General features: G+C 41.2%; 1 protein-coding gene across 1 annotated transcript in view; it reads right to left on the bottom strand.

The window, feature by feature from the left end:
- The window catches only part of myo1ea (myosin IEa), a 135,747-nt gene that overhangs the window by 14,369 nt on the left and 108,213 nt on the right, over window positions 1-13,165 (bottom strand). The window contains exons 15-16 of the mRNA XM_048615726.1: window positions 9,373-9,487; window positions 7,348-7,517 (exon numbers count right to left, since the gene is read on the bottom strand). Of these exons, the coding sequence (XP_048471683.1) occupies window positions 7,348-7,517; window positions 9,373-9,487 (285 nt within the window). The remainder of the gene's footprint in view (window positions 1-7,347; window positions 7,518-9,372; window positions 9,488-13,165) is intronic.

Here is a 13,165-nt window from a genome sequence, read left to right on the forward strand (position 1 = left end):
GAGGCTGGTAGGTAGGAGGTGGGGGTGGGGGTTGAGGTGGGAGGAGCAGATAGGTGGGAGAAAAGACGGACAGGTCAGGGAGGCGGGGATGAAGCCAGTAAAGGTGAGTGTAGGTGAGGAGTTAGGATGGGGGTTGGGTCAGTCAAGGGAAGACGGACCAGGTCAAGGAGGTGGGGATGAGGCTGGTAGGTAGGAGGTGGGGGTGGGGGTTGAAGTGAAAGGAGTGGATAGGTGGGAGAAAGGACGGACAGGTCAGGGAGGCGAGGACGAACTGGGCTGGTTTTGGGATGAGGTCGGGGATGGGAAGATTTTGAAGCTTGTGAAGTCCACATTGATACCATTGGGCTGCAGGGTTCCCAAGCGAAATATGAGGTGCTGTTCCTGCAACCTTCGGGTGTCATTGTTGTGGCACTGGAGGAGGCCCAGGATGGACATGTTGTCCAAGGAGTGGGAGGGGGAGTTGAAGTGGTTCACGACTGGGAGGTATAGTTGTTTGTTGCGAACTGAGCGTAGGTGTTCCGCAAAGCGGTCTCCAAGCCTCCGCTTGGTTTCCCCGATGTAGCGGAGGGCACATCGGGAACAGCAGATACAATACACCACATTAGCGGATGTGCAGGTGAACATCTGCTTGATGTGGAAGGTCTTCTTAGGGCCTGGGATGGGGGTGAGGGGGGAGGTGTAGGGGCAGGTGTAGCACTTCCTGAAGTTGCAGGGAAAAGTGCCAGGGGTGGTGGGGCTGGTGGGGAGTGTGGAGTAGACAAGGGAGTCACGAGAGAGAGGTCCCTCCAGAAGGCAGATAAGGGTGGGGAGGGAAAAATGTCCTTGGTCGTGGGGTCAGATTGCAGGTGGCGGAAGTGGCGGAGGATGATGCATTGAATCTGGAGGTTGGTGGGCTGGTATGTGAGGACAAGGGGGATTCTGTTTTGGTTGTTGTTGCAGGGAGGGGTTGTGAGGGATGAGTTGCGGGAAACACGAGATGCGGTCGAGGGCGTTTTCGACCACTGAGGGGGGGGAAGTTGCGGTCCTTGAAAAGTGAGGACAAAATCCTGATGCTCTTTCCAGCACCAGACACTAGGTGGCGATCAAGATCCATTTGCAGTTTTGATTGTAATGGATGGATTAATCAAGCTCCATGAACTTGACCCTAAATTCCACCATTCTCTGGATGCTGCCTAGCATGCCAGGGTGCTATCCTGCACTATACAGGCTGATATCTGTTCCTATTCTGAGTCTGCTGCATTTCTGTCTCTGTTTTATCTCTCTGGAGTTCCAATAAACACTTCCATTATGATACAGGATACTGATACTCTCTATCACAGCTCACTGCTATTCCATCCTCTCTGAAAAGAGTCTCAATAGCATAAGGCTGTTGACGTTAGAGTTACATCATTATATACATCTTCAGATCATTTATATAGGCATTCTCAGTACATCACTATATGCATTTTATTATAGTATACGTTCTCAATACAATACAATGTATTATGTCAGATTATTTTACATATTATCCATTCTCAGAGTTGTCACTATATATTACATATTAGGTATTATCCATTCTCAGTACATCATTACACACTACATTATGATATATAATACATTCTCAGTATATTACTATTTTCTGCACTCCTCCCCACCCCCAATAAACCCACAGTTGTTCAGGCCAATTGTCACGTTAAGAGCCATACCAACTGATACCAGACATTATATCAGGGACTGAGATAAAACCTTTGGATCAATGGGAATCACCCCAAGGTTTACTTCGCAATCATCATGAAATAAATCACTGTTAAAGGCTGTTCAGTTTCCTATTGACTTTTGTATGATTAAAGCTGAAAAAAAAAGCTAAGTACAAACTATGTATTCTTGTGAACTGTCCTGAAAACTCTGACAAAACGCGTCTGTTTCCAGCAAAGCTCAAGTTCTGTATTCCCAAATGACTATATGTACACCTGAACCATTGATATAACTAAGATCAACATTGGGTTATCAACAAGCAAGTTCATTATGAACAGGTGAGCTGTCTACTGAACTTCTTCAGGACTGTATTCGGTTAGATGAGATTGAACAGATTGGTAATAGAGTTACTAATTTACACTTTACCCTTGCTGCCATTGATCTGAAGTGAGCAAATTTCTTTCATTTTTCAATTCGATCTGTTTATGTCACTATATTGCATCCATAGATGATTGTACTGTAAGTATTACCTGTTTAAAATAAGCCTGCACTGTAAACTCACTTAAGCAGAGGTGATCTGGCAGCACAATTAACAATGTCACTAAATACATCGTAAATCTCTCTGTACAAGTACTGTCTGAAGGCAAGGAGTTCAAGGAGCTTCAGTTTTGATGGGTCTTCATTCCACATCAAATAGGAAGAGGTACCTTCTCAGTTTGAAGACCTGTACTTCCAGCAATCATAGCCACGCACCAGTGTCTACATACCTAGCTGATCTAGTGCACACCTGTTGTGGGATTCCAAACAAATAAAAGAAGATTGCAAGAGTTTTTCTTTAGATATATAAAAGGTAGGAGAGAAGCAATAGTGATCACTGGACCTTTGGAAAATGACACTGGAAAGTACTAATGGGAAGCAAAGAAATGGCTGAGGAACTGAAGAGGTACATTGCATCAGTCTTCACACTGGAAGACACCAGTAGCATACCAGAACATCAAGAGAGTTGGGGCAGAGGTGAGTGTAGTAAGCATCACTAAAAAGGGAAGCCGCTGGGGAAGCCTAAAGGTCTGATTGTGGATAAAACATCTTGACTGAATGGACTAGACCCTAGGGTGCTAAAGAGAAAGCTGAGGAGATTGTAGAGGCTTTGGTGGTGATCCTTCAGGTATCACTGGAGTCAGGAGTGACCTAGAGGACTGGAAAATGGCTAAACTATCACCACTGGCTAATGTTTAAGAAGGGAGGGAGGCAAAAGACATGGAATTAGGCCAAATAGCCTGACCTCGCTCATTGGTAAGATTTTAAAGCCCCTTGTTAAGAATGAGATTGGGGAGTACTTGGAAATGCATGGTAAAATAAGGTTAAGTCAGCATGGCTTCATCAAGGGGTGGTCTTGCCTGACAAATCTCTTAAAATTCTTTGAGGTGGTAATGAGCAAGTTAGATAAAGGATTTCCAGATAACCTTTGACAAAGTCACAGGAGGCTGCTAAATAAGATAAGAGCCCACGGTGTTAGGGGCAAGATACTGGCAATGGATAGAGGATTGGCTGACTGGCAGAAGGCAGACAGTAGGAATAAAGGGACTGTTTTTGGGATCGCAGCCAGTGACTAGTGGAGTTCTGCAGAGGTCAGTGTTGGCACCACGACTATTCACGTTAATACATTAATGATCCGGATGAAGGGACCGAAAACATTGTTGCTAAGCTTGCGGATGGCACAAAGATAGGTGTAGGGGCAGGTAGTGGGAGCAGAAATGCTGTAGAAGGACTTGGACAGGCTAGGAGAGTGAGCTAAGATGTGGCAGACAGAAAACAATGTGGGAAAGTGTGAGGTTGTGCACTTTGGTAGGAAGAATAGAGGCGTAATTATTTTCTAAATGGGGAAAGGCTTCAGAAATCTGAAGCACAAAGAGGCTTAGGAGTCAGTTTAGGGTTCTCTTGAGGTTAAAATACAGGTTCAGTTGGCAGTTAGTAGACAAATATGATGTTAGCATTAATTTCAAGAGGCCTAGAATACAACAGCAGAGATGTACTGCTGATGCGGTATAAGGCTCTGGTCAGACTGAATTTAAAATAGTGTGAGCAGTTTTGGGCCCTGTCTCTAAGGTAGGATGTGCTGACGTTTGAGGGGATCCAAAAGAGGTTCAGAAGAATGATCCCAGGAGCGAAGGGCTTGTCATATTTGTCGTATATGTTTCCAGGTTAGGCAATGGCCTAGTGGTATTATCACTGTTAATCCAGAGAACAAGGTAATGTTCTGGGGACCTGGGTTAGAATCTACCATGGCAGATGGTGGAATTTGAATTCAATAATAATCTGGAAATAAGATTTCAATGATGACCATGAAACCATTGCTGATTGTCAGGGAAACCCACCTCGTTCACTTATGGTTGTTAGGGAAGGAAATCTGTCATCCTTACTTACATGTGACCCACAACAATGTGGCTGATTCTTAACTGCCCTCTGAATATTTAGGAATGGGTAATAAATGCTGACCTAGGCAGTAACACCTGCATCTGTAGATGAATTAAAACAAAAACTTGTAGGACAGACTAAAACCTCAGGGCGAAGGGACAACCCCTTAGAACTGAGATGAGGAGGAATTTCTTCAGCCAGAGCTTAGTAAATCTGTGGAACTCACTGCCACAGAAGGCTGTGGAGGCCAAGTCATTGAGTGTCTTTAAGACAGAGCTAGATAGGTTCTTTATTTGTAAGGTGATAAAGGGTTATAGGGAGAAGGTGAGAGAATGGGTCAAGAAACATATCAGTCATGATTGAGTGGCGAAGGAGACTCGATCGACTGAATGGCCTAATTCTGCTTCCATGTTCTTTGATCTAACTTGTCTGATTTTCACATGCAACATGAATGTCTGGTAGTGCTGTGAGACTTCAAGGTCAAGCTGGACACAATAACAAACCCGACAAGAGGACTCAGCATTAACAAGTTTGACTACTTCAACAAAATGCAGCCCTTCTTAATGATACACCTGAAGTTGGATCCATTGGACCTGCCTCTCAGCATGATTGGACAGCCTGTTCAAAAGCAAGCAAAGAATGCTTTTGCTGGACTGCATAAAAGCAACAAGCTGCTGGAGATATATATGTTATGTCCTCACAGCTCACTGTATCATTGCGTGTGTGGGTTTCTCAAGAGTGATGCCCCATTATGCTCTATCTTATCTATGATCAGCCCTGCACAACATGAGCTAGCCAAATAATTGGATGCGCTGCTACAAGTTATGAACAAATTTTCATTGATTGAAGGATTCCTTCATATTTGCAAAGGTCATACAGGACTTGAATATCGAGAGCAGTAGAGTGCCCATGTGCTCATTTAATATTGCAGGTTTATTCACCAATATACCACTCATGGAAACCACAGACATCTTCTCGATCCACCACCATTGCACAAATCAGTGTTCAGTGAACTTATGGAACTCAACAACTCACAGAGTTCAGTTTCAACATCAACATGAATACCCAAATAAATGGTATTGTCATGGGATCTCCACTAAGCCTAGTACTTGCAAACATCTTTGTTGGATTCCAAGAAAATTGTATGTTCGATGGAATAACACTTAACCTTTTATATTTCTGATATGTTGATGACACATTTGCTATATTTGAATCTGCAGCTGCATGTAAAAGTTCCCTTCCTCGTCCTGATAAGCACATCCTGCACTCAAAACTTTCTTCTGCAATGGAACGGTCAAATGACCTTCCTTTCCTCGATGTTCTAGTTGGGAATTCAGCCATGGGATTCCCTACTACTGTCTACCACACATCAGTAAACATGTTGGGGTTCCAGCACAGTTCCACACACTGCAAGATTGGCTTTATCAGCAACTGAGCATTTGGCTCACCCTCCAAACAAGAGACTGAAATAGGGAATGTCAAAAGCCATCCTGTGGAATAATGGCCACCCTGATGAGATCATTTCTTGCTGTGTATCACCCAAGCTCAAGAGCATTTCTTAGGCCTGTAAAGTGTCTAGTCTAACTAAGATTATGTGGAAGAATAAGATATCTCAAAAGTTGGAGGTGAAGTCAGCTGTTTCATGTTGGGCTAACATGCAGTTGTAACATTAATGGTGTTCGCCACTGACAGGATGCAGATGTTCTACCTGTCACACAAATGAGTAAAGGTGAAAACGAATTTCAATGCAAGTGTGGTACAAGGTATGTAGGGTAAACATTCCAAAGACTGGTATAAAACAGCATATCCCTTTGACTGTTAAGAACCAACAACATACTGACCATTCCCATCCAGCTAGCTTTTGCAAAACTCACAACACAGTGTCCAACTTTAGATGTGACTTTGTAATTGAACAACATTTTGCTATATAATCCTGACTCTGCAAATAATTCACTGACAATCATTCAATTTAGGATTGTCAGTTAGGGTCACAGTGAGGTGCACTTGCATGTACTAGAAGCTACATATATCAATATACAGTGTACAGATTTTTTTGCAGACAAAGAACCTGTACATATATTGTACTAGTTTCAACTCAACAAAATAGGTGACAGCCATTCACTGTTGCAGTTTTCAGGGCAATACCCTGACTAATCATTCAAACTGCCTGGTTTAATGTTTAAACAACTACTGGCAGTTAACTGTCAATTAATGACAACACCTCTATCAATGACTGTCCATTTGCCAACCAATCCTCACTCTCCTCTCATACAGTATAAATTTATTTTTCATCTTTACGTTGGTATTCTTGTGAATCATCCTGATGAGTACAAGAAAAAAAGCTTTGACATAAATGTCTTTTTTCAGCAGTTCTCAAGTTCTGTACAACCATGCGACAAATTAGATATTTAGAAAAAATTTGAGATATGAAGTTCTTCAGATGGATGACTGGTTCTTTCCAACAATGCATACTGATTGGTGGTTCAATGCCCAGTCCGTGGCACAATTAGCCTCAGTAAGCCTAGGTTAAGAAGGGGAACTTTACCTATCAGCTCTGATCAACACGCATTGATCCTTTGTTAAAAGTCTGCAGGCAAGAATTGTGTCAAGTTGAAATAGGATGTTCAATTGAGCAGACTAATGACACCCACTCTCACACTTACCATGAAAATAATACTCACTTCGCCAAGGTACCAGAAACCAGGTACACAGCCGTTTGAAAAGATAGGGCTCATGCAGGGGAACCAAACAAGGCTTCAATAATTAATACAGTGCCGTCAACACAATCACACTCACTCTTTGGGGTAAGACTTAAATTACCAGAAACATTTAAAATATTGCTGAACTGCCTCTTGTGATTAAAAAACACTCAGTAACCCTTTAGTTCAAACATTTCATTATCGTATATACTACAATGTCTGGACTGAATGGCAGGGGGTGCTTTAGTAAGACACTTCTTCGATACTGTAACTGAACTTTCCACCCAGCATCTCTTTATTGTTTTGGTACTCATAGACCAGCTTTAAAAGCTGTGTGTGTCGATTCTTATTTTCAAACAATTCATTGGATACATACATTCTCAATATTAGAATTAAACATTGGTTATTCAGCACGATGGTGGATAATCAAGACTCATGGCCGCCTTCCCTCTCACTATTGGTAAGGAATCAACTTAAAATTTATAAGTTAATCTATAAAACAGCTAATGATTTAACAGAAAAGTGCAGACTGGATAGGGGTAGATGAAATCAGACATACCTTGAACCTTCGGTCATATTTAGTAACAGCATCTGCAAATTCAACCTTTTCTCTTTTCCCAATGAACTGCCGCAGTTCAGGAAGATCTTCCATTCCAATGTAGTCACCGACAAAATTCCTGTTGATGCTGTTTCTGCGCCTCTCCTTTTTATTAAGTAGCAGATCTGAAGCTGAGCAGAAAAGAGTTAGGTTAGAACCTCAGATTAATCCTTTGGAAATGCGCTAATAACTTCTTATTTGCTCTCCGGCAGAATGAAATGATGGGAATTATAGCAGGCTAAAGTTTCAGCCAGTTTTCTGCACCGGTCTATTCCTTCTTGTGAAGGTGTTGGTTCCCCAAATGGCCCAGTCTGCTTGAACCTTAATAGTGAGAATTGATGGGTTCTCAACCACAAGGGCAATGGAGACAAGAGGATTTTAGTCCATATCTGTTGTCCTCACACTTAGCCAGATTACTATGTTACTATCAAAAACAGAAACCCTGGTTGATTTCTACTACATCCTTAAACATTGGCGCACTAAGGTCAAGTGTAGTAATCCTATACTTTGGATACGATCACTCAGTGACCCAAACTTTGACAGGGTTTAGAGATAGTTCCATTGTAGATGAAGCAGGATTAATGCCATAAGTCAGTAATAATTACAATAGTTTGCTAGTTGATTGGCTGGTGGATTGAATCGGTTAGCGGAACCTGGAACACATTTGATGTCATGGCAGATGTACTGTATGTGCCTTGGCTAATGTGGCATTGCATAGGGGAGGGGCTTGTGAAGGTAAAGAAATATAGAGTACAGGAGCATCCTAAAATCCCAGTTACACTAGAGTAAAAGCAAAAGCAAGGTCCTGTGGACGTGGTGAGTCTGAAATAGAAACAGAAAATGCTGGACGTAGACAGCAGGTTGGCAGCTAGGCCCTCAAATGCATGTAAACATAGTCTTGTATGTATAACAGATGTCTTTGGTTTGTCTGGATAGAGTCAAACTCCTCTGTTTGTTTCCTTGACGTGCTACTGTACAGAACCAAACTGCATTCGTGACTATATATATATATATACAAAGATAATATTTATGAATAAAGTATATTTTTGACATAAAAAAAGCTCTGTAGAGAGAGAAACAACACAAACCCTTCTAAAGAAGAGATGTATCCAACTCAAACGGTTAACCCTATTTCCCTCTCACCAAGTTCCCTGGTTAAAGCAATTGGTGACGATGGTGCGGAAGTAGGGAAAATGATATGGAAGGGAGAGGGAGGTATGGAATAGGGGATTGAGATAACATAGGAACAAACAGTGGCAAAGGGATGGGAATGGTAATGAGAAGGGGATTTAAAGCAGTACTGTTACATTTCATCCATTGGTACTCTGCCTGAAGGTAGGCCCTTTTGCTGATTGCCTATGAATGCTTCTCTCTGAGCTGTTTCTTCAGCAGTTTTTGGCCATAATGGTTTGCCATACTCTCAGTGTAGGGGTGAGGTATCAGATCTCATGTCTATCATCAGCCAGAATGGGAATCTGCCCTGCAGCATTCTGAACCACACACTAACCATCGATCCAGTTCAGCTGTCCAGTCCCACTCTTCCAATAAAGATACTAACTCCACCACAGATGTTTTGAGTGTCTCTGCCAATGTAGAACCATCACTAATAATTCCAGTAGGGAATCCAGATGGTGGAGTTGAGGCTACAAACTACTAAGCCACTATGTTACCAAGTGGCAGAGCAGGCTCAAGGGACTAAGTGACTGGCTCCTAATTTTTCTGTGTGAGAAATAATAAAAGGATTTGTAGATGGGATTAGATGAAGGATGGTGGCAGGAGGCTTGTGTCGAATATTAACACTGATACAAACTGGTGAGGATTAAGGTTCTGCTTCTTGTAAGTAACAATGTATAACACAGCAGGAATGGAGCCTGGTACTGTTCTGTAATTGAATTGTTCTGCTACTCTGTGTAAAACACACTGTGCTATTAGGACAGGCCAGCTACTGAGTAACCGGGACTGCTCCAAGTAGACAAGATTCTCTACCTTCCTCTCTCATTTTTACGTATTTCTTCCTTGCAGCATATCTCCTCCATGCCTTCTGAATCGCTCGAGCGTATGCATCGTATTTTCTTTCCCTCATCTCTTCGAGTAAAAACAACTGCAGAAAAAAAAAAGATCAGCTCAATTAGAATGCTTTACTTTATCCATTCAAGGTTTGCAACAGGTGAGACTGCAGTAAAAATTGGAGAGGGGAAACAGACTTTGATGCTGAATGAAGTAGGTGGCTCCCTGATGCCTTCCCTCAAACACATTCTCTCGCTGGAACCAGGCCTCAAAACTTCAACTGACAGTGACCCCAGCATGAGACAACAGCATTCCTTCTGTCATGTGGATGTTCCAGTGCTTTGAGTGTTCACAATGAGCACTCTTAGAAAAAGTTTGGCAGTGAGTGTTTACAACAAATCATCATGCAATGTGGAGATACAATTGGCTCTTTGTTAAGTGTATGTTGGTAAAAAGGGCTGATATGCGACTTTTAAATCTGTTTCCCGGTATTGACTTTTTAAATGATCTCACTTCAGTCAAAAAGCTCCCACTAAGTAGGTGCATATCTTGATTCAGTATTGAATAATATGCTTCCAAATGTGAAGGTACTGCTTTCTGTTTGGGTTCAGGGGTCAAATCATTATTTTTCCAGAGGTTATCATGAGGGCTATTTCTTGATTTTCAACACAACTTTTCAGCTTTCAGGACTGCTTTCTCATTCTCACCAATTTCTTTACAAGATAATGCAGTCATGTGGTAATATTGCCTTCTGAGTTGACATGTGGGAACTTGGGTTCATACAGAATTAGAATTCATTCTCATCATCAATAAGCCCCTCATTAAACTTAAAATCACAACACCACAACGTTTGAATTGGCCTGAGAAAGCATCAAGTATAAGTTAACAAAAGTTTTTCTCGACAAAATAAATGGAGCATAATTCCATGGATACTGATGGTCCTCATGATCATTTTTTACATGCAAATGTAGACAGTAAGTGTCAGCATGTTACATGTTTATGATACAGTTGCTGTCAATGTGCCTTCTAAGCTGCTCCACAGTTCTGCACATGCCAATCCATGTGCCAACACATTGACTTCCGGTTTCAGAACATGATGCCGCACATGGACGTAGGAGGTGTGTGCACTGATAAAAAAATAGAGAGAGTATTATTTGCTGCATCACAGTCATCCTAATCTCTTCCTCACCGAAGATATACTAATCATTGGTGTTACATCCCGGTGGCATTTCTCTTCCTAGACTTGGGAGCTGAAGCTTTTATTACCCTGACTAAAATCAGTGCAGACTTGGAAACGGCTCTCCATGTGCGCTGGGCTTATTATCACACAGGACACAAGAGACACTGGGTTCAGTACCACAGAGGACAGGGTCTAAACCTACAGGAGGCACTGGAGGAGTGCATTCTGCCTCTAAAACCTGAAGCTCAAATCAACAGAACTTAAGTGTTCTGATTATCTCTTGATGTATTGAAAGTCTGAAACAAGATTTTCATTTTATGAACAAAGACCAACATGATAGAGAAAGCTAAAAATCAACCAAGTGCATTTCAGTAACGAATGATGCCCCAGGAAAACTATTTTTCAGCCATCAGCTCAGACAGTTTTGGTCCATTGCCCAGGCTGATTTAGCCACAAAGTTTACCCTTGAGCTTTCAGTGCTGATGTATGCCGGCATTTCTCAGCATCCTGTCATTTCCTACATCAGCTTGTGACCAGTTTCATTTGTTGTTTTAAAGAGACTAAACATCCTGTCCAATTCTTGGCACTCCTTTGAAAAGTCACAAAAACTCAGTTGTGACTAATTGGAGAATAGAACGTGCAACATTGAAACTATCATCAATAAGGCTTCACTATTCTGGGAATACAAGCTAGGAGGTTGGGCCTTAACAAGTCTTGGGTAATATTAGATCAGAAGAAATCTTTCTTTCTAATGGAGAAAACATTTTTACCAGAGGAGCTCTCTCTAAACTAAAACTGCTTAAAATGAAACTCAAGATTTCTAATGTAAGTATTTGGCAAATTGACTGGTGCCACTGGTAGAATGCATAATTTGGATTTACAATAAATAAAACGTGTACCAAAATAACACATCAAAAAAAAACTGAAGTTAACTATTTTTTTGACTTATTAAAAGATATAACTTTGTTGGTCAAGTCATCTTTAATTCAAGCTTTAACCGAGTAGTTGTAAAATTAGGAGGGTCTCTGGTTATTGATTCTCATGATAAAAATTATAGGGTTATATTAATGAAGGTGATGGGTGTCTCACCATCTAGACAGCTGACAGGAGCCAAACATTGCATCATTTTAGGAAGACCTACCAAATTAATTACTGAATCAGCAATTAAGTGACCAGCAGAGGGCCTTCCCCAAAATTGAAGACCTTTGGCATCCCTTGATCAATGGATGTGTTAGAATGATCCAATCAGGGCAGAGATGGGAAGGTGTCAGGAGCTCATCCAGCACCCTTCTATTTGATTAAATGCCTTGCCTTCAACTCAAGAAGAGAATCAGCTTCTGCTCATAGCATCTAATGGAACATTCAGAATAATTCATCACCTCAGATTTATTAGAAACAATAATGATTGGAATCACTTTTCCTTGAATCAAAGGCACGATCTATATCAATGGTGTAGCTAAACTACTCAAGTAAGTTTATTTAAAGCACAATGATGCTTTTTGATATGAATTAATTATTTATAACTACAAAGTGCAGCATCATGATTAGCCCTATTTAGCACAGTAAAATAAAATGGCTCTGACCTTTTATAACATAATCTTTACTTGGGCTTTTTTTCATAGTCATGTGATCCAACAGGTGAAAATTTGGATCTGTAGTGAGTCACACAGGGCTACTGAAGTACAGGTTATAGACCCGTAATCTAATAGAATAATTGAACTCAATCGCAGTGTAGGTACTCAAAGGAATTTTGTCAATTATTCAATGGTCAATTAGCACCATGTAAAACAGGAGAAACATAAGGATGTTACATCACATAAATGTGGCCATTAACAAGTGTTTGCAGAGTCTCAAGGTCAAATCAAAGTGACCTACAACTCCCAGCAGCAGGTGGATTGATGCCTAAGCCACAGACTCTAGAGAGAAATCAGTCCTTGGCTGATTAAGCCCCTAGGGGAAATATTGATTTTTTAAAAATTTAACCTATTTTTTCCAATCAACCTGTTTGGAGATGTTATTATATTACCTCTGTAGAAGGTAGGACTTGAAAATGGGCAACCCAGTCCAGGGATGGGACACTACCACAGTACCACAAGAGGGCCCTAACCTAACATTTTTAACCTGCTTTTCTGATCAACCTGTTCAGAGATGTTATACACCTCTGGAGCAAGTGGGACGTGAACCTGGGCGTCTTGGTCCAGGGATATGGAATCTACCACTGTTCCACAAGAGGGCTCCCTAACCTAAATTTATTTTTTCTCCTTTTGTAACCTCCACTACCCACCTCACACACACACACACACACACGCTCAGCAATAATGCTTATATTTTTCCCCAAATCACCCATGGCTGTGTATAATTTTTTTTTACAGTGACGCAGTAAAAAGACACCATTGTGTGTATATTTTATTATTTTTTTTACCACCAGGAAAAACACCCATGTGGCCAATTGAACATTAACTAGCAAAGCCTGTTAAGGGCAATGCTGTCATTTAAAAAAAAAGTTTAATTTAATTGAATACTACCAACCAGGAAAGCCCATTTTCATATTTCCCCAATATTAACCTGTTTCAAAGATAGTAGGAACTGCAG

The sequence above is a fragment of the Rhincodon typus genome, chromosome 33 (genome assembly GCF_021869965.1).
Source record: "Rhincodon typus isolate 14 chromosome 33, sRhiTyp1.1, whole genome shotgun sequence".
Lineage (NCBI taxonomy): Eukaryota > Metazoa > Chordata > Chondrichthyes > Orectolobiformes > Rhincodontidae > Rhincodon > Rhincodon typus.